This window comes from Salminus brasiliensis, chromosome 21 (assembly GCF_030463535.1).
Source record: "Salminus brasiliensis chromosome 21, fSalBra1.hap2, whole genome shotgun sequence".
Classification (NCBI taxonomy): domain Eukaryota; kingdom Metazoa; phylum Chordata; class Actinopteri; order Characiformes; family Bryconidae; genus Salminus; species Salminus brasiliensis.
Genome location: NC_132898.1, coordinates 4,794,420 through 4,817,197, shown reverse-complemented (window position 1 = coordinate 4,817,197; position 22,778 = coordinate 4,794,420). Strand labels below are relative to the sequence as shown.

At 44.6% G+C, this 22,778-nt stretch overlaps 1 protein-coding gene across 2 annotated transcripts in view; it reads left to right on the top strand.

Annotated features, from left to right (window-relative positions):
- Positions 1-22,778, top strand: part of grm7 (glutamate metabotropic receptor 7) — a 240,853-nt gene that overhangs the window by 58,519 nt on the left and 159,556 nt on the right. For both annotated transcript variants that reach the window (XM_072665645.1, XM_072665644.1), the window contains exon 2: positions 10,940-11,156. In XM_072665645.1, the coding sequence (XP_072521746.1) occupies positions 10,940-11,156 (217 nt within the window). The remainder of the gene's footprint in view (positions 1-10,939; positions 11,157-22,778) is intronic.

The window sequence follows — 22,778 nt, the reverse complement described above, 5'->3', positions numbered from 1 at the left end:
GCCCACGCATGCACCCTTGATGCACACCCTGTCTAAATCATGCAAAATCACCTTTCCTTTTTTTGGGGGTGTTGGAAGCGAAGAGTATTATGGTCTCCATATTGATTTTAGTGTGTTTAGTCGTGTCTAAGCTTATCTAAGATATCTTTGAATTTTAGTCTATTCAAACTAGCTAGGGTTATTTTTCTGAGGAAACAGTGAAGCACTTTTGTAGGCCGCTCTTGATTAGAGCGTCTGCTAAATGCTGTAAATGTAAATGTGTTCTATATAGCACTGCAAAAGGATTGTTTGACTCTTTGAAAGTAGTGGAAACCTTTTTGTGCTGAACACAGTGGTTAAAACAAAGACTCAAAGACTGGAATTAAAATAGCAGGTGCCCGATCCATTAAAATATGACTGGATCGGATTGGGACATCCCTAATTTAATTCCCTAATTCCCTAATCCCCAATTTATTTTAGTCTGAGTCCTGGTTTTGTATAGAAACATTGAGATCCAATAAGTCTGTACTCTTAATTTACATTTCATAGATATTTGAATAATTGAATTACAGCTAATTGCATTCCATTTGGATAGCTCTCGCCATTGTAGTGTAAATTCTAAATTCTACAGGATGGAGCTTGGAAACACTTCCTCAGTTTTTATTTGAGTGAGCTTATGAAGAAGCTTTTGAAGAAGCTTTTGAAGAAGCATTTCAAGACACGCACTCCACAGGGGTCCTGTTTACAGTTCACGTTTCTCCCACCACTATGTGAAGGACCGGTTTCTGCAGCTCCCTGCCCTGTTCTTTAGTTAGTCTTCCAGGCACACGTGTAGCTCGGGCCATGCAGGCCATGCTGGGTTCAGGGATCAGACTGTTTGACAACACACCAGCTGCAGCCGCTCCTAACTAATGGGGAAAAAAGCAAAAAAAGGTCTGTGTGATTAGACAAACCTGCAGAAGAAGGTTCTTGGGCCTCCAACCCTCTGCACACACAATCAGAGCAGACCCCCCCGGCCTCGCCTCGCCTCACCTCACATCAGGAGCGCCTCTCTTCCGTTCAGCTGGTTTCCCTAATTAAGGGTTAAGGGGAGCTGAGCCTGGGGAGGTGGAGTGCACGCCAATTAATGTACGGGCATGTGTAGATAATCCCTGACTTCACATCGACCTGTCCGTCATAAGCTTTTAATCAGGTGTTTGTGAGGAAGGCGCTGTAGCAGCCGGGCAGGCTGTGCATTAGCAGGTAATACTACGTGAAGTATTTTTTGTATGTTGCCAGATATTAATATTTTCATCTGTAGTACATTCAGCTCATCTGCCCTCATGGTATTGTCTGCATGTCCACGTTGGCCTGCTCTCGTGCCAGGGCCGGGTGGCTCATTTGCCACCTTTGCCATCTTTACAACAGATATATTTTTACCACCCTGTTATTTCACTGATTTTCCTTCAGTGGTGGGCTCATGAATAGTTTAATGAATCAGTTCTGCTCTGATTGACAGGTTTGCATAGCAGCCTGGAACCTGGAGGTTGTGTGTTTATATATATGATTTTTATGCAATTTCTAGGACTGAAACGCTCAGATGCCGTTTTACCAGCCTATTTACCACCCTGTTATTTTATCACACTGATTTGAACACACAGATTTTTCCTTTGATTGTGGGCTCATGAATATTTTGATGAGCTCTGCTCTGTTTGGCTGGTTCACACCGAGGTTGGAAATAGCATCCTGGTTCGATGAACATATTGGGACATGTCCAAAAACATGTTCCACGGACTTGGAACTGGCCTGTTCTATAGCCCTCTGTTCCTTATGTGGGATTTACGGTGACTGAGGTTCATGGTTCGTCACTCCCATGAGGCCAAACTCTCTGTACTGTACTGTAGCAGCCGGGCAGGCCATGCAATAGCAAGTAATACTACATGAAGTATTTTTTTGTATGTTGCCAGATATTAGTATTTTCATCTGTGGTACATTCAGTTCATCTCCCCTTAGGGTATTGTCTTCATATCCACATTGGTTGTAGTAAAATGGATCAGCTTCCTGTGTGCCATCACTGTATAAACAAAAGTCCATGCTGTCCTTGTTGTTGGATGCACCGTCTGTTCCTTATGTCTGTTCCCTATTCACTGAAGAGACAACGATGATTGATGTTCATGGTTCGTCACTTCCATGAGGCCAAACTCTCTGTATTCTATCAAGATAAGATAGGTAGAGTTCTCAGGGTTGAAGAGTTGTTATAGCAATAAAACACGTACAGTAATGATTCATGATATTACAGTACATGTGCCCTGTAATGCCCATCCCATTAAGGATTCCCTCTGTAATGGCTCACATTCGGAAAGTTCTTCCCAGCACTGAAAGTTAATAAACTCCAGAAGGAGTTTTTTAGTTTTCAGGAGAAAATGTCACCTGAAATGTCAGCGATCACATCCCACGTCCAATATCGTGGCAGGGACATCAGCGATCCCCCATTTCCACTCAGACAGTGGCATTCTGCCCCCGGTTCGGCTCTTGTCATCAAATTCCTTGTCTGCTACTTTTTATTGCCGCTGTCAACCCGTCCCGACCTTTCTGCCTGGCCTGGAAAATGACCCCAAGTGGGTCGTAAGCCCGATCTGTTGTCTAAGTGCTCATCCCGGGCAGGTCCTTGAGGTCAGGTCCGAGGTCAAGTCCGAATTAAGCACCAGGAGGTGTGTGTGGTGGTGGTCTTGGTGGGGGGGGGGACAACAAAATAGAAGCATGTCAGATTGCTTCTGTTTTCCAGGTCTGGACGTCTACGAGCTTGCAGAGCGGTTGCAGAGCTGTGAAGACCCTGGCGAGGTGTTTATTATCTTTTCACAGGAGGATTCTGGGAAGCGATGGCTCACGCTTGCACGCTCTGGCCGTTTTGGAAATAGAACTGTTGCTGTTAATTGTCTCCTGGAGACGGGGAATGAAAGTGGAGCGCTTTCTGCTGCCGCTTGATCCAGACAGTTGCTTTTAGAGGCTCTTTAAGACACTCGAACACACGAGAGGCAGGTTTTGTTTATGATCCCTATAATGTTCGCAGTGCTTGATCAAAATTCAGAGCAGCTGATAAAGAGATGGGCAGAGTGAGGGACGATGCGAAGCCATTTATGAGCGGCGATTGTAGTGAGATGCTCTACAAAGCGAAGAGGGTTGTGTTAAAGGGGGCATCGTTTGAATACACAGAGCTTTGAGCGAGGTGTCAACTAGTAAAAGTGCGCTCTTTTATTGCCTGGAGACATCAAGTGGCTTGTTGAGCCACACGGCTGCGCATCGGTGTATAATACTTACTCCTCCCACAGCCTGAACCCAAGTCTTGGAGTGATGGCTCAGCCGAGAAGCACATTTACACACTTCTACCTACCTTTACTCTGGCTGGAATCAGCCAGGCAAGACAAGCTTTGCACGTTTAGCTGATATTGTGGAAGGAGCCTATAAGAAATGAAAGCACCAGTGAAAGAAGTACCAGCCAATCGCCAGCCTGTAGAGTTACAAGACCTCTTATTAGACAGTTTTTGCTGCTTTAAGAAGTCCGGATGTTGCAAAACCGACCTGGGCTGATGATGGGCCTACATCAAAGATTTATAAGATCTATCAACACACAGTTTTAACTTGCTAACATCGTCCCTGGAGTCTTCCAATGGTACTGTGAGGACGTAAGGCTGGACTTCAGGCAGCTTCTGCTTGGAGTCTGAAGGCCAAACCCTGCTCTGGTAGGTGGAGCACACTACAAGGGGATCTTTGAGTGATGGCTTTCCTGTGGTCTGGGCGTGAAGCCCCCATTGTTGTTGTGAGTGATGGATAAAAAGGGAGGAGGAAGGAGGAGTGTGGGCGTGGTCCTTCTTCAACCTTTTAAAATGTCCAAATGTTTGTGGACACCCCTTCTCATGAATGCATCCAGCTTTAAGCTTTAAGTTGCACCCATCGCTGACGCAGATGTGCAGAAGCACACACACACACACATACAACTTGTATGGTCCCTGGAGAGAAGCACTGCCGATAGAATAGGCCTTTCAGGAGCAGATAAACAGGATGCAATCAAATCCCCACAGCAATGCTCCTCCAAAATGTAGTAGAAAGCCTTCTTCCCTGGACGTTACTCCAACAAATACAGGATATTACAAATACAGGATTTTTTAAAGCCATTGATTTGTGAAGAAAAAGAGTGGAGTGAATGAGCAGGTGTCCCATTACTTTTGTCAATATAGTATATAGCAACAATTCTATATTGATTCCTTTACGAAATCAAAAGTGGTTCTTCTGTGGCGCCACTGAAAGAACCCTTTCTAGCAGAGTTAAAGGACAGACAGACGGGATGGTGGTGTGATGTGGAAGCCTTGGACATGGCACCATGGAACCGTCTTCCAGTGTCACCCCCCAAAACCCTTTTCCAGCGACACTGGAACCCCTCCTGGTGATGTATCACTGTGAGGGCTGTTTGTGTTGCATTGTTTGTGCGGCTGGTCGAAACTTTCCCCTGACAGATGACCGGACAGAGGCCCTATTCTCTCAGCTCCTCACCTGACACGGACGAGCCCAGAGACGCAGCGGACACAGGTTGCCAGCTGTCCGCTGATCAGTCACCCTGATGGACAAGATAATGGAGTGCGATAATGGGGCCCTGTCCAGAGGCCGCCTGACGCACAATGTTCATCACGGCCCTCCCTGTCATCGGCACAGACACATAAATACAGCGGTGCTGGCTCGCGACGGGCCAAGGCTATGATACCGAGGCCCTGATATTACTTCTGCCAGCCCAGTGTGAGAGAGAGAGATTGAGATGAAGAGGGAAAGAGAGAGAGAGAGGGAATAAAAGAGATGTGTGAGAGCGAGAGAGAGCAAGAGAGAGAGAGCGTATGAGCTGTGGGGGTTGCCGTGAGGTCGGGAGCTCAAGGTTTCACCTCCGCTCTCAGATTGAGGGGGTGATCCGTTTTCTTGGACGCTGCAGGTTCCGACTCTGGTGCTAGCTAGCTGCTAGCTGGTGCTGGGAAGTCGGACACAGTAAAGAATGGCCTCTGCGAATCAGAAAGGTCAATGTCAACGTCTCGAAAGTGACCGTACATCTCGTTTAGAATGTAGGACTGGGATATGCTGCCTTGCAAACCCATTTCCCCCTTGATTTAGTCATTTCCAGTTCCCACTTACTTGTCCGCTAGCTAGCTCCCAGTGCTAGCAGTGCTGCTAACACTGGGCTAGCATGCGCTTCTTCCAACGTCCTCCAAGACATAGGCGGCACCACCCTTAATTTTTTGAACTGCCGCTAGCGCAATGCCAGACTGGAGACTGGTGAAGGCTAACAGACATCCTCCCTGGCAAGAATCGTGCTGTGCGATGGGGGAGAGGGAGGGCCCCCTGCCACCTATAATAAGGGTTTAGAATATAAGGGAATAATAGGGAAGGAATACGGGAAGATGGGGATTTTTGTCCCAAATGGTAAACGAAATGACTTGGCCAGTATTGGGACACCTGCTCATTCATTGTTTCTTCCATAATCAAGGGTATTTAAACGGACTCTACAGTCCAGGAAAAAAAAATGCATTCTACTCAATTTTGGAGAAGCATTGCTGTGAGGATTTGAGTGCATTCAGCCACAAGAGTGTTATTAGTGAGTTCAGGATGTTGGATAATCACCACCTTATCTCATCCCTAACTCCTGAATTCATTCCAAAAGTATTGGATGGAGCACCAACCATCATTCCAGATGGTTCAGATAGCTCAGTGCTGGGGAGATTAATACCCCTCTAGTGGATCCAGCTTTAAAGGACAATACCTGATCCATTAAAAATGCCTGGATCGGCCCTTCATTCCGAGTCCAAGATGTAGTAGAAAGCATTCTTCCCTGGACTGTACTCCAGCAAATACAGGATCATTTCTTTTTTTGTGAAGAAATGGATAAGCAGGTGTCCCATTACTTTTGTCAATATAGTATATAGCAACAATTCTATATTGATTCCTTTATGGAATCAAAAGTGGTTCTTCAGTTGCACCACTGAAAGAACCCTTCGTAGCAGAGGTAAAGGACAGACAGATGGGATGGTGGTGTGATGTGGACGCCCTGGCCATGGTACTGTCTTCCAGTGTCACCCCCCGAAACCCTTTTCCAGCGACGCTGGAACCCCTCCTGGTGATGTATCACTGTGAGGGCTGTTTGTGTTGCATTGTTTGTGCGGCCGGTTTGAGACTTGACAGATGACCTCCCCTGACAGATGACCGGACAGATCCCCTGACAGTAAGACCTTTACCTCTTGCAGTATTTTGGTATCTAGCACCAAATCCCAAATCCTGGCAAATCCCAGCCCGTCAGGAATTGTCCGAAAGTCTTACTTAGCGGTATACGCCTTGAGCACATATTCCTGACTGACGTGAAGCTTTTACTGGAACTAAGAATCTCTGAGATGGATATTTTTTATTTTTTGGTGAAATAAGACATACGCTCTGGGAGGAAAAGTGATTGTATGATGGGGTGGAGGGGGATGGGGGTTGGGGGGATTAGCATAGAGACTGACAGCTCCTTGAGGAGTTTGGAGAAAATGCATTGCTCGATACACCATGGAGGTCTTTCATCATGGTAATTTAGAGGTGCAGCTCTCAGTATGACACAGTCATTATTGTTGTTTACTCTCCGAGCTCGCTGCCATATATGGCCATGCCTGCTCCGTCGAGTATTGCACGCTGTTTCCACACCTACCGCCGCACTCCAGTCACAAAGTCTGAGAATCGACCGCCTTTTAATGGAAAACGCCTGCCTTGTCATTAAAACATGGCAGATCAAAAGGCTAATTGAAAATAATAACACCTCATTCAAATGCTCCGGCCCAAGCTCCCTCGTTTGGGGGGGTGGTGGGTTAGCCCTGTGCAGTCAAAGATCAAGTAATCCCAAGCCTGTGTTACACAGAAGGAAAAGTCAAGAAGATAATTGCTGAGGACGCCTGGGGCGCGAGTTAAGTCAAACTCATTTTGAAAGTTTTTGCTGTGGGTTTACTGCCGTGTTGAATGGGTCCTGAAATGCTGACCTTTAAGAGTGGTCTCCTGGACAGCAGGAACCCTGCTGGTGGTCGGATACCCAGGGCCAAGTTTATCTTTAAGGTAGTGGCGGCAGTGGTAAGTTATTGAACGAGCATTTGGATCCTTTGTGGTGTTCCTGAAGGTTTGTACCGTTGGACGGCCGAGGCAGGGTTTCGTTGAAGAGCCTCAAGGGGAATTAGAACTTTGTCCAGAGCAGTCAGACCCCAATAGAGTTGACAGCAGTACTCAGGGAACGACAAGGCACAGTCTGAGAACCACTGCTATAGAAGAACCACTTAATGCAAGATGAGGTTTTTAATGTTGGAAGAACCTTCAAGAGCTGGACTTTCATTTAGGAACTTTTTTTTATGACTGATCTCCTATCAGATTTCTTATTTTCCTCTTAGAACTTCATCTGTCCCTGATCTGATAAGGGAACCCCTATAGGAACCTTCAGGTCCTGAAATACTGACCTTTAAGAGTGGTCTCCTGGACAGCAGGAACCCTTCTGGTGGTCGGATACCCAGGGGCAAGTTTATCTTTAAGGTAGTGGCTGCAGTGGTAAGTTCTTGAACGAGCATTTGGATCCTTTGTGGTGTTCCTGAAGGTTTGTACCGTTGGACGGCTAAGGCAGGGTTTCATTGAAGAGCCTCAAAGGGAATTAGAACCTTGTCCAGAGCAGTCAGACCCCAATACAGTTGACAGCAATGCTTAGTGAACCATTAAGAAAGAATACGGTGTGATCTGAAGGCTGAACTGGTGTTCAAGAAGGTTCTTCAGTGCTTTACAAAAGTGACAAACAGGTTCTTTAGAGCAACGCCATTGAACAGTGTTTCTCAGAGCGGTCCTGAAGAATGTCTGGATGGTTCGCAGTCTTGATCCAACTTGGCTCGCTTCTACTTTGAAGCAATGCTGTAGAACACTGGTTCTCTAACTGGTTGCCAGGAACTCCTAGATGGTTCACAATTTTGATCCAACACAACTTGGAATTCAGCACAAATGTGGACTATCTGGAGGTCAGTGAGGCCTGCTTTGCGAAATTTCTCCAAAATAAAAGTTCCTGAAAGTATGTTCTTTGGAGCAGTTCAATACAACACTGGTTCTCTAGCTGGTTCCCAAGAACTCCTAGACTAGACCTTTTTTTGGATCCAACTTTACTTGGAATTCAGCAAAAATGTGAAATATCTGAGGGTTACGGAGGTCTGCTTTGAGAAATTTATCCAAATTACAAGTGCTGAGAGTAACTTTTGGAGCAGTGAAATACAGCACTGGTTTCTCCAGCTGGTTTCCAGGAACTCCTAGATGGTTCACAAACTCAGAATTTAGCAAAAATGTGGACTATCTGGGGGCCTGCTTTTAGAATGTTCTCCAAAATAAAACTTCCTAAAAGTATCTTCTTTGGAGCAGTTCAGTACAGCACTGGTTCTCTAGCTGGTTCCCAACTCAACTTGGTATCCAACTTAACTTGGAATTGAGTAAAATCATGGATTATCTGGGTGTCAGTGAGGCCCAGTCTGGGAACCACTGCTTTAGAAGAACCACCTTGTGTGTGAAAGAGGGTTTTATCCAGGGATGCACCAATCCGGCTTTTTCAGTTCCGATACCGATACATACATTTTGCAAATCGGTCGATATCTGACACCAGTCCGATACCATTGCTGTATAAATAAACAGTATACCTCACCATGTGGAAGAGACTTAGGTATTAGGATTGACTTAAGCATTACTTTATTTAATATAACAAATTAATTAACCCATATTTAAATGTAGTAAACTGCCATTTGTCATTTATTTATTTGCACATTTAGTGCAGTCTCACACCAACAAATTAGAGGGTCTGCCTAATTATCCGATACCCAATCCAGCTAATTTTGTTAATATCAGGATCGATATCTGATCCTGATATTGGATCGGTGCATCCCTAGTTTTAACATTGAAGAAGAACCTTACAGAGCTGGACTTTCGTTTAGGAACCTGTATTTTTGTGAGGGTAGGATTATACTGTAATCTCCTTTCAGATTTCTTATTTTCCTCTTAGAACTTCATCTGTCCCTGATCTGATAAAGACACTCTTTCAGAAACGCCATCCCTGACGTCCTGCTAGTGTTCATCATAGTGGTTCAAAGTGTAACCCTGTCTTGAGGCAGATGGTCCTAGATCAGAATACAAAGCTTACCTCTCCCTGAAGAAATTCCTATAGGAACATTGTTCTGGAGCGGAACCCTGTATGTTGCTGACTTAACACCGGGCCGTAGAAGCGAGCCAGCCACTACAATCCACACATCTCCAGTTTGCGGCTTCTGTTTCGGCAACCGATCAAGGTAGCAGCGACCTATCCCTGAGACTTCCAGATACCCTGTGCTGCTGCTGCTGTGCTGCGTAGATACGATACGCTGCGCATATCAGCTGGAGATGTGTGATCACCCTTACCGCAACCTTTTTTCATTTCCTTTCTCATCTCGGAATTATTACATCTGATAGAACGCGTCCCCGCATCGCCCTGATATTGAATATTCAGCTCAAGGCGAGCGATTATTGAACACATTAGGAAAAATAGCCCGGAGGTCCTTCCGCATTGATTAGAGTCGGAAGAGCTTTGCCAAGCACATTCTCATAACTTCATTCGAAAAACACTCGGAGACGGAGACCGAGCTCGTTCTTCCGAGGCCTCGAGTCATGTTGTGTTGATATGTTGAACCCGGCCCCATCCGTCGAGCCCACTGCTAGTCTAAACAGTGTTTTGTGAGCATTCGGGGACTCTGGGCACGCATCACAGCATGGCCTCCGCTGAGTTTGAATGCTTAAATGCGCCACTCACGGTTTCATTACATAACTCACAAAACAATGAGTGCATTATGCAGCCTGTCCAAGATGATGAATGCATTTCTGCCGAGCGCGCAGAGCAGCGGTGATGACATGAGATTCTATTGCTCCGTGCTCCGTTATTGCCCAGACAAAATATGCTGCCACTGCATTTCGACCGTGCCGAGGCCCGGCCACAGCGAACCCATTCAGCCCGGTCCTCATAATCTGTGCTCATTGATGAGGTACAGTCCTCAGTTTCTGTACAGACGGCAAAATGTGCTGCTGCTTATCCGTATCGCTGCTGTTAGATATTTCTCAAGGTTCCCTGAAGCTGACCTGGGCTGCTTTTGGTTTTCTGAAGAATACATGACTTTCTCTCCTCTTCAGTCTCTTCTATAGTGGATATTGTGAGATAGAACCGTCGGGATCCCTGTGATGGACTGGCGGCCTTTCTAGGGGGAATACCTGAACTTACCAAATGTACCCAATGGAGACGACTGACCAAGACGTTGCCCAAGAAGGGGGCTAATATTGCTAACATCTAATGGGTCCAGCTAATATTAGCTAATGCCAGCTAAAGCCTGGCGTGCAACAGTATGAGATTTTCTGGTCAATGAAGCCAATAATGACTGATGTTTTTAATATACCTACACTATACGTCCAAATGTTTGTGGACACCCCTGATTCTAGTAAATGCTTTCAGCTACTTTAAGTTGCACCCATTGCTGGCACAGATGTGAAAATGCACGCACACAGCTTGTCTAGTCCCTGTAGTAAGTTATTGCTAATAGAACATAGAACCTGTTGGCCCAACGCCTAATGCCAGGTGTGGGATAGAGGGGTATAAAGATTCAGGCTCCATCCATTACATTTGGGTTAAGTTGGGCTTCAGCCATCTTACCTGGACAATAGAGGCAGTTACTTCAACAAAAGATTAAACAGGATAAACTTTATTTGGGAAGTGATTTGGGACAAACTCATGAAAGAGCAAGTGTCCCAATACTTTTGTCCCCATAAAGTATAACATAACCATGCATGAAATGTAGAAATTAGGACTACTGGAGAGCATTTTACCAGAGCAGGCCAGCATTGCCTTGACTGATGAAGTACACTGAGCTAATGCCCCGTGTCTTCTGCTTTTCAGATTCCTCAGATCAGTTACGCCTCCACAGCCCCGGAGCTGAGCGACGACCGCCGCTACGACTTCTTCTCGCGCGTGGTGCCTCCAGACTCGTTCCAGGCCCAGGCCATGGTGGACATCGTCAAGGCCATGGGCTGGAACTACGTATCCACTGTGGCCTCAGAAGGAAGCTATGGAGAGAAAGGAGTGGAGGCCTTCATGCAGATCTCGCGGGAAGCCGGTGAGTGAAAATTCATTGATTCATAAGGAGGAAGTTAACATGCTAGAATTTAAGTCTCAGCTGACGTCAGCCAGTAATGGAGAGGAAGCTCTGTCTGAAAGGTCTTAGACGCGAAGCTCACAGTCATTCAAATGTCATGACACAACAATGCGCTACACGCCCTAGGGGTAATTTTACCCTTCTCCCCATTAGTGAAGAAAGCCAATTGATGAGACTTGACTTGTAGGTTTTAGGGCATGAATTAGACTCGGAGCTTCCTAATGACAGGGGGAGTAGTTGGAGTGGCAGTAGGAGACGCTGTATTTAATCTTTCATAATAGTCCCATGCTAATCACCAAGCAGTTACATGGATTGACTTCCATGGCTACTCCTTGAGGGTATAATTTTCCTGCCTTTGTTCAGTTGGCGCTTCCCAGCGTCGCTGACATTCCGCATCTGTAGTTTGTGATCCGTCTCCAGAAGACTCCTTTTTTGGCTCAGAGGTTGTAATCTTTTGGCAACAGCATTGCATCTAATAAGTTGGCTGGCAAGCTTGTAGTCGGAGACATTTTAGCGCATTATCTCTGCCATACCCAACTGGATGAGTGATGTCCCTTTCTGGCAGTCCACAAATATTCAATCAGTCACAAGGTACGGCCGTCGCTCTTTATCAGTGCCCTGTTGCCATACTTGGTTTTCTGCCATGATCAGTAATCGAAACCTGTAGCTTTTATTGGTTTTGTAGCCAAATCCCACAGACTGACAAAACCACAGGCTGAGAAAAGCATTAACCATGCAGATTTACACCAATCAGCCACAACATTAGCACCACCGACAGGTGATGGCTAATGCCATTGCAGCGATGCTGGGCAAGGCCAGTGGCTGCCATGGTAGCGAGGCTAATGCCTTTGCAGCGATGCTGGGCAAGGCCAGTGGCTGCTGTGGTAGCGAGGCTAATGCCATTGTAGCGATGCTGGGCAAGGCCAGTGGCTGCTGTGGTAGCGAGGCTAATGCCATTGCAGAGATGCTGGGCAAGGCCAGTGGCTGCCGTGGTAGCGAGGCTAATGCCACTGCAGCGATGCTGGGCAAGACCAGTGGCTGGTGCGGTAGCGATGCTGGGCAAATCCAGTGGCTGCCGTGGTAGCGAGGCTAATGCCTTGGCAGAGATGGTGGGGAAGGCCGGTGATTGGCACAGCAATATACAGAACAACATGATTGTAACAGAAAAGTGTGAGTAAAGAAAGAAATGGTAAAGATGTCAAGTGAACGGTTCTTCACACTCACACATCTCTTACAAAGATGGATCTACATGGTTCTTCTATAACCCAATTCTTAGCACCTGTAGTTTTAAGAGTGTAATAGTAAGTAAACCTTTGTTTGCTCTCAAAGCAGCATTTTTTGTTATATGGATTCCACAAGATGTTGGAAGCATTCCTTTGAGATTCTGGTCCATGTTCACATGATTACATCTAGAGCTGGGCGATATGGAAAACAATTGATATCACAATATTTAATATATATACAATATACTAAATTTATCACAATATTTCGCCATGTAGACAAAATACAGCAACAACGTAAAATAAAATAATAATGCAATTCAAATACTCTCCAATACTGTGATTTTTACTCACAACATGCTGAACTCCAATCAGTTAAATAAGAAACGTGCAGACAATCAGTATTCTTTAAGCACTGGCGAAATCCACGATACACTCATAGAAGCATATTGTGTAAAATGATAACAAAATTTATCACAATGAGATTCCTGCAGATTCTTCAGGAACACCTTCATGCTGCGAATCTCCGTCTGTTGTCACATTCCGAAGGGGTTCTTTCGGATTCAGATCCGCCGGCTGGGACGTACCAGCACTAAAGAACCCTCGGCTCATTGTCATGTTCATGAAAGCAGTCCGAAAAACTTTAAATTAGTAAAGAACCTTTATATCAAGAGTGTAGACGACGGCAGAACAAATCGGTAAAAACAAAGGATCTGAAACCAAAACCAGCTTAAAACATCTGCTACCCAAACCATTGTAATATGCCTGGATCAACCCCAGTCTTAAACCACTGGCATGGATTAAGACATCCCTGGTAATTACCACGTTATGCTACTTTAGCCTTTTCTCTGCAGTTTTGGTTTCACTTAGCCTCACTTAGCAAATCTTATTACGGCTGTAATGATTGCAACATTACAGGCTGAGGTGCTGCCTGAGAATCTAGTTGTCTTGGCCAGAGCCGTCTGCAGTTTCAGTAAAAATAGAGCCTGGCCATGAAAGCGGGAGGACGGACGGCTTCGGAGACGATGTGCTGGGCCTAATGGACTGCAGTGAGTTTTACGGCCCTGTGATGATAGCCTACATAAGGACAAACACATTATGGTGCCTTTGCAAGTTTTCTGGAGCTTGCAGTCATATGCACATGCTCTGTGGTCTGAAGGGCTGCAAGAGCTAGTCAGACATTGCAAACCTTAGACATTACAATTACCAGTAAGACCAGTCAGGGCAGCATGGTTTATACTAATTACAACCAGCAAACCATGCAATATGTATGTGTTCATGAGTAGAACTGAATTTCTGATTGGATAGAATATTAGAACATATATATTTTTTTAATTTTAAAATAAAGTATAATTTAACTAAATTCTAATTCAATTATTTAAATTAATTAGATAAGTACATTTTATTTAATTTTCATAATTTAATATTTAAATTATATGTTTAATTCAGTTATAAATTAATTATTTTAATGAATATATTTAAATATTTTTTTAAAATAATTAAATAATTTAATTATATAACTTACCTTTATTATAATTTAATTATTGTAATGAATTATTTTGGTTTATTTTACTCGCAAATACAAATATGCAAACACACTATTTGTCCAAATGTTTGTGGACACTACTTCTAAGGAATAAATTCAGCCACTTTAAGTTGCACCCATTGCTAACACTGATGTGCAAATGCACGCACATATATATACACACACACACACACACACAGCTTGTCTAGTCCCCATAGAGACCAACAGAATAAGACTTTCTGGAGCAGATAAACTATTGAAGCTATTGGCACCATGCCTCCGAATGCCAGGTGTGGGCTAGAGACCTGGCCAGAGGACAGGTTGCCGGCCAGGTCTCCGGCTCAGATATGAAGCTTTCTGTCCTCTGAGCTTTAGCTCTGTCCGTAGGTAAACAGTGCAGGGTTTGTGTTGGTGCAGCACTCTGTAAATCGATCTTACAAGGTGTTTCTCCATCTGTGCCTTCAGTTTCTCATTTTCCACGCTCAGCACGGCCTCTTAATTAGGCCTACTCGCTTCAACTTAGCGAAGAGGGTGGAATGTATCTCTATTGATTACCATTGCAGGGGAGTGCTGAGATCAGACAAGCGTCCCGTCCCGGCCTCAGAGCAAAGCTTTCATGATCTGCGGTGAAGGAACCTCTTTCAGAACTTTGCCGCTTGCAGGTCTGGAAGCCTACGGGACACTGCCTTATTTTTAGCAGGTGTTTGGCTTAAGCTGAACGTACCGACCGGAGAGCCGGAGTTGACAGTTTTAGCCGTCAGGGGCAGCACGAAGCAGACACTGTGTACTTTCAAAGGGGCTGACGGAGCTAGCAAGCGTCGTGGGTGGAGGACTGCCTGAAGATATTTGCCTTCTCATTCAGCGAGATAAGAGCATGCCTTGGGAGGGGGAAAGGGAAGAAATTTGATCTTGACTCCTGAAAGGCTGTTGTCCATAGTTGCGACGCATGTAGAACAAGGCCTTGGGCTAAGAGCAAGAGCTCGGCTGAGTTCCGTACTGTAGCGCAGATTTCAAAGGAGAGTTCATTTCGGGATACGGAAGCAAAACACCCGCTTTCAGATGGAACCGGAATAGAGACGGATGATATGACATCATAAGATCATGTGATTATAATGAAAAATGACATGATTGCATGATAAGTCATAAATTAACTGCTTGTTGGCTAGATGTAGGGCAGTCTATGATGTGTATTTTGTCTAATTAATGGGCATTCCAAGTTTTGAACTGATACGTTTAATGGACAAAAGTATTGGGACACCTACTAATTCATTGTTTCTTCCAAAATCATGGATATAAAAAAAATTGATCCTGCTTTTTTTTTTTTCGGAATAATCGTCTCTACTGTCCAGGGAGAAAGGCTTTCTACTGGATTTTGCTAGTGGAGCATTGCTTTGAGGATCTATTGGCATGCAACGGCAACCATCATTCCCCATTCATCCACTGCTCCATAGCTCGATGCCCCCTTTATACCCAATAGAATATACTGCTAATAGAAGAGGACTCCCTACATCAGATAATCATGAACCTATTGGCACCAAGCTGCCTAATGCCAGGCGTGGGCCAGAGCCATATAAAGCCCTCCAGCATTGAGCTGTGGAGCAATGGAACTGCAGTGTTCTCTGGAATAATGATGATGGTGGTGCTCCATCCAATACTTTTGGGATGATCTGATCACAAATGCTCGTCGCCCCAGGAGATCTAGTAGAAAGCCTTCTTCCCTGGACAGTAGAGACAGTTAATCCAACAAAAGCAGGACAGGCTCTTGTTTAATTCTCTTGATATTGGAAGAAACAATGACTTGGCAGGTGTCCCAATACTTTTTCCTCACATTGTGTAAGAACCAGGCCTAGTACTGGATGGAAGATGGAGCTCTATAATGACTCTAAGGGGGCTTTTCACTGTGTGCAGTACGTCATAACACACTTGACGCGGCGCGTTGCTAGACAGTGACAGTTTTGACGAGCATTTCAAGTATTGTGGCATGCCTGAGTCTGTCCTCCTCCCCTGTCATATTACCCACACCTAGCATTGCCTTCAGGTATTTGTCAGCTGGCGTTTGTCATCTTAACTTTGCTTGCCAGGGATATGACTTGGCTCCTACTGCGGGCCCAATATTAGTGTGTTTGTTTATCAAGTCATTAAGGCCTGCTTGGGATTAAAACAGATGTGCCTGTTATTGAGGACCCTAATTTGCTTATTTCATTATCCCTGCACCCGACTGCCAAAACGCAGCTGTTTACTGAGGTCTTTGGTTTCACAAGCTCAGATTAGTGACAAGGTGTCCACCCGACCTCAGAGATGTGTACTGTGTAAGCCACAGTTTGTGGTCAGGGACACGTCTTGGTGGCATGGGGGCTGGTACTGACCTGATAAATCGTTTTATCAGTATTAAAGAGCACCAATCATCATTAAAGAGCCCCAATCGTCAGGGTTTTCCCTCTCCATGTAGTTCTCCAATGCTCAGCTGCTGATTGAATGTCCTACCAACCAGTTTGACAGACAGATTTGCTTTGTCCTGTCATGATGACTCCGCCTCTTGGCTCTTGCCCAAGAGTGGGAGCCATGCTTGGGGGGGGAAAGCGCCAGGTGCCCAGCTCCACCGCACCAGCCAACATCTCCTTAAGAGTGAAGAGAGCGCCATCTACCCAGCCGAAAAGAGTACAGCCAGTTGTGCTCTCTCAGACTCTGGCTGCTGATGGAAAACCCTTATAGTTCGGAGTGGAAATCCTGACACCCGGGCTATAGTGGTAGCGCATTAGACCACTGGGCCACTCAAAGCCTCAAAGAACCATCACTTAATAAATGTTATTCACAGATTTAAAGGTTCTTCATCAACACGCATCTCTATTACAGAACACTAAAGTGGTTCTTCTACGGCTTCTATCGCTCAAAGAACCCTTTCTTTCTAAGATTGTAGAGGGGCTAAAGAACAGTAAGGTGGGCCCTAGGCAATGCTCTTGATTTGGAAGGTGGTAACTCAGCCAAATCAAGTCAGAAATGTTGGATTCTATTATAACGGATAATATAATATTAATATTTTCATATTAGCATAAAATATACTGCCTTTATTGCCAATACTCCACTAATATCAAGGTGCAAGTGCAAAAATCTTGGTACATAGGGTACATGTGGGCAGTGGCAGTGGTGGCTCAGTAGGGCAATGGTGGCTCAGCGGTTAGAGCGCCGGGATATCGATAACAGGGTTGTGGGTTCGATTCCCGGGCTCGGCAAGCTGCCACTGTTGGGCCCTTGAGCAAGGCCCTTTACCCTCTCTGCTCCCCGGGCGCTGGAGTTGGCTGCCCACCGCTCTGGGTGTGTGTGTGTACTCACTGCCCCTAACACGTGTGTGTGTGTGAGTGTGTGTTCACTACCAGATGGGTTAAATGCGGAGGACACATTTCGCTGTACAGTTCACACTGTACAGTGACGAATACGTGCACCTTTACCTTTTCATATTTGCAATGTCATTATGTGTTGAACCGTTTTGTGGAAGTATCGAAGCACTGTATGGTCCGAGATGCACTTTTCTGCTAGCCCTGACAGCCTAGTCCTATGTGTGTGAGTTGGCGGACACCCACAATTGACCAGTAGTGTCCAGATTGACATAGAGAGAGAGGAACCGAGCCATCTTTTCTGCCCGGAAAGCTGCAGGGCCAGTTGTGCTCTCACGGTCTCCCTGCCACAGATGTCCATGGCAATCCAACCTAGCTCCCAGTAATAGAGCGCAACTTTCGTAGCCAGCGGCGTCACTTGGGAGCCAATCATCGGGTTTTTAATGTGCAAGTAAATGCTAACTCCAGTCAAGGGCAAAAGATCAAGAGTGCTTGCTTTTTTTTTTCTTTTTTTCTTTTTTTTCTGGGCCGGCTGGAAGTAGAGCAGTCTATGACGCATTTCATTTAACTTCTGTTTAATGGTTGAAAAGGAGCCCGAATAAAAGGATGGTCTGTCAACAGACCTAGGATGTGAAGCAGCAAGCTGAATGAAAAGAATGATGGAAAACACAAGCTCGCTACGCTACGTTCTTCAATATTTCTCTTCTGGAAATCATTTGATGATTCACGCTTGCCAGTCTCTGAGCAGTCTTTTATTTAAAATCCTCTTCTGCTTCTCTTGGTCAGTGCTGAGAAGTATTAATCATTGATGGAAGCCTTGTGTGATCGACCCAATAAAAGCTTTGCCATGCAGAGCTCCGGCACCGAGAGATTCTGGTTCTTCAGATCCTCAGATTCAGATGGCTACGATCCCTTTGTGGGGAGTAATGGCCTTGTAGCTCTAATGCGGAGTGATGCACCAGCCTGGTGGTTGAATAGCAGTGATGCAAGGCTTAGTCTGCTTTACAGACTGGAGGTATGCTTTATGTCCAAATGTTTGTGGACAACCTACTACTACAACCTACTTGAAGTCACTGGGCAAGTCCCTGTACCCAATAGACATATTGCCAACAGTATGGGACTCTCTGGAGCAGATAATGCCAGGCATGATGGTAGAGGAGTATACAGCCCCCATTGAGCTGTGGAATTTTCTGGAATGATGGTTGGTGCTCCACCCAGTATTTTTAGTTGGGGGATCCTCACTAACGCTCTCAATGTCGCTGAATGCAATTAGATCCTCACAGCAGTACCTCCTCAAAAATCTGGACAGTAGAGACTCCAGTTACTCCAACAAAAAAAGCAGGCTCAACTGTGTAATACACTTGATTCGATATAAAGTGGGGAGTAGAGTGGGTGTCCCAAAACTTTTTTTTCCATATAGTATGTGTTAGGTCATGCATGTTAGGTGAGATACCTGCATCCAACATGGCTATAATGGGAAAAAAAAATAGTTTTAATATTGTTAAATTTGAATGGACCTGTCAAAGTTAATGACTTCCCAAGGGCTAACTATTTCCAGTTCGGCCTTCATTAATATTGCAGGGCCTCGTCTTCATGCGTAGCCTAATCACTCATTAAATTTGCAGGAGATCGTGTTGTGGTTATGGATTTTGTGCATGGTAGCTGGAGCTCGGTGTTCGGAGGTCTTCGAGTGGCCAAATTTGCACTCTCGCAAACCGTGCGAGGAGAAAAGGCGAGGAGATATGCATATTCCATCAGGGTTTATTTAGCTAAATAGCTTTCTCTACTAAAAAAGTGAAGGCTCTCTAAGGCCGTGTAGCTTTGACCAGTAGGTTTAGCTTGTTATTTGCTTGTTTACACCACCCCCCCCCCATCCCTGTTAGTGCCTAGGGCATGCATCTACAGCAGCTTGCTTTCTGCCCCTGTGTCAAGCCAGCCAGGCCAGCTTTGCTCGTTCCAAGCTTGATGATGGCCTTGCATTGGTTTTCATTCAGCGGCCCTGGACCAGCTTCTTATTATTCCTTTGTTGACTCCCCAGAGGGGGAATTTGTGTTCTGGGAAATGGTGTTGGCATTACAATAGCAAACACATTGTTCTTAGTATTCATTGATTATGTATAACCTTTACACCGATCGGAAGTGTCTTTTTGCGGTGCTAAATGTGGTTGTTGACATTAGAGCTGCATAATATACCGCTTGTTAATCGCCCGTTAATTGTGATAATGGCCTTTGCGGTGCTGTTCATACAGAAGGCTGTACTATGCAAATAGGCTCTCTAACCAATCATAGTGTTTTGGCACCTTACGCTGTTGACATTCCTACAAATCACAGTTCCAGGCGAGTGTTCGTGTGAATGTTTTGATGAGTCAAGGTGTTCATGTAGTGCAACAAAAGTCAACTATTTTGGCTTACTCATATCATATGATTTATGATCTATATATATATATATATATATATATATATATATATATATATATATATATATATATACAGATGTGCAAATATTGTCAATAGAATAGGACTCTCTGGAGCAGATAACCATTAACCTATTGGCACCATGCTGGACTAGAGGGGTATAAAGCCCCTCAGCATTGAGTGTGGAGCAGTGGAAGAACTGTGCTCTCTGGAATGATGGATGATGCGCCATCCAATACATTTGAGATGAGTTGGAGAGCTTACCTGGGATGATGAGGTGGGGTGGTGATCATTGTCACTGAATGCAATCAAATCCTCACAGCAATGCTTCTTCAAAACTGTGTTCTCTGGAATGATGGTGGAGCTTCATATAATACTTTTGGGATGTGGAGTTGAAGAGTTGGCAAAATGCCAAACTCCAAAATCTAGTAGAAAGCCCCGGACAGTATAGAAGCTTACCCTACCAACAGCAGGATCAACTCATTTTTATTTACCATAGTGAATAAGCAGGTGTCCCAATACTTTTGTCCATATAATTCTATATATAATTGCAAAAATATAAGTTGTTCACAGTGACACACCTCTGCACATTCCAAAGCAGAATTATGGCAAGAAAAAAAAAACTAAACATTAATATATATGCAAAAGTAATGTTACATTAAATATGTTATGTTCTATTACTTAAATTCAGAAAATAAATAGAAACTGGATAATATCAGACATTTTGGATTATATTCAGTCAAAGATTAATTCACTAATTTTTACTGGAACTCAACCTCAGTGGAAGTTTCGGTAAAGCATTTGTATTGGCCCATTCATTGGGAAATTTAAATAGTGCAAAAGATATATAGATGCAGTATATTAGGGATGGGCAATTCTCATCTAATGGACACAGCCTGTGACTCATGTTTAGCAGGATGCAAATTCTCCACAAACACAAGGGGGCGCTGTTGGTGCTTGAATAGCTTTAGGTTGAATAGCACTTTGGAGCCTTGTTTAAGGCATTATTTAAATAATAATACCATTACTTTAAAGATACCACCCCAATCCAAACCCCAATTCAAGATCTGTTGTTAAGCTTGGGATTTTCGGTCTGTAGTCCTTCAGATTTCGAGGACTATTTAGTGATGCTGTTTCTTCCTAAGCACAGAAAATACCAAAGACGTTTCCACCGCGGCCTCCTGAGGTTTGGAACTCCAACACGAAAACATCTTTTAAAGCTGAACTTCTAAGAGAAATTAGGATATTTCAGCAAGCCTACCGACCGCTGGCTTGCCTAATTGAGGTTCTCCAATCGTTTTTAAAAGTATTCTCATCGTCTGAGGCGAGAGTTTTCATTCTCTCCACCTATCTTTTCATTTTAGACCAGCTGGGAGAACAAAGCACTAGCTCTGACCATTTGGATGCAGCCCTTGTCTTCGTTCTCTGAGTCACTGAAGTCCTTTGAAGTTTTTCCGAGAGCACTAGCGAAATTTCAACTCCCTCGCTGATCGCTTCTTGCCTGCTCTGGCTCTGTGTGTTCGGCCGCCCCGGCCTACCTGCTGCAATGTCACCATGCGATGTTTTAATCATCTCTTAGCATGATTCCATTACCGAGTGGAGACACAACAGAGATGTCAGCTGATATGAGGGCCGTCTGTCCGATCGGGATTGGGTCATTTATCAATCAACGGACGAGGCCGACAGTACATTTTATAGCATTGTGAAGCAGTCAATCTATCATCGTGACAGACTTTTTCATTGTGTCTGTACAAACTGGTCACATCTGGGATCAGTTCACAGCAGTAGGAGGCGAGACATGGCGCTCTATTATCTGTTGTGGAATTAAGGGAAATGATTTCATTTGGCTCGTCCAAGGAAACCTTGGGAGCTATAAATTGTGCTATAAAGGGAATGATGGATATATTCTAAGTGGTGCAAAGGGGATGAAAGCAGTATTGATTTTATTTACAAATTTATTTTAACATCATCACCTGTCATCAACGTCAGGGGCTGGTGCACAATTTTTCGGAAGACCCACTATGGCCCAAAACGACACACACAATCATTACAAGCCTCATGAAGCAGCAATTAGCTGATGGCTTCTAAAGGTTATTTAGAATGATAATGACTTTGGTTGGATTGCTTACCATCCAGCCAGGCACAGATGATGAGGCCCATCCAGCCAGCGTTGCAAGCACTGGTCTTTTAGTAATATGTAATATCTCTTAATATACAGGGTTCTCTATGGGTAGGCCTTTGGCCAAGGAGTGCTGGTGCTTCTGATTTGTGCTCAGGAACCCACAAAAGTAATATTAGCGGGGTCCAAATTCCATAAATCCAAGAAATGTGTTTAATTATCAGTCAACAATGTCAGGTACTGATGTTGGTTGATCGCTTCTGCCACTCCAGCTCTCTCCAAAAGTATTTCATGGAGCTTCAACCAACACTTCACTGATGTCATTTTTTCCCCCATTTTTATTGTAAACAGAAACTAGAACATGATTGCACTGGATGAATGGGGATCCCTACAGAAGCTATGAGGCTGAATTCACCTTTTTATTCGCCAGTTTCTTCGTTAAACTTTACATTATGCCTTCTGTATAGTAAGATAAAAAAGAAGCACTATTTAAGGTGGAACTGAAAATTCCAATAAGAAGCCAGTTTTGACCTCTACGAGTCTTTTACACACAGAGCTATGAAATCAAAAGGCCATACTGATAAGCATCTGCCATAACATTAGCACCACTGATATGGGCGGTGACGAACAATGGCTGCTTGTAATTTCACTATACTAATGTACTATATTTCACTATACTACTGTGCTATATACAGCAAAATGTGTCCCCTGCATTTTACTTATCTGTGGTAGCGAACACACACACACACTAGTGAACTAGGGGCAGTGAGCACACACACCCAGAGCGGTGGGCAGCCCAGGGAGCAAAGTTGAAGGGCCTTGCCAAGCTTGGGTATCGAACCTACAACCCTGTCATTAACAGCCCGGGGCTGACAGCACTGCTAACTGGACTGTGAGGCTGGACAGCTATGCTAATCAGTTATTTAGCAGGTTTGTTAGGCTTCTTGTGGCACATGCGCTTACAGCCAAGTAG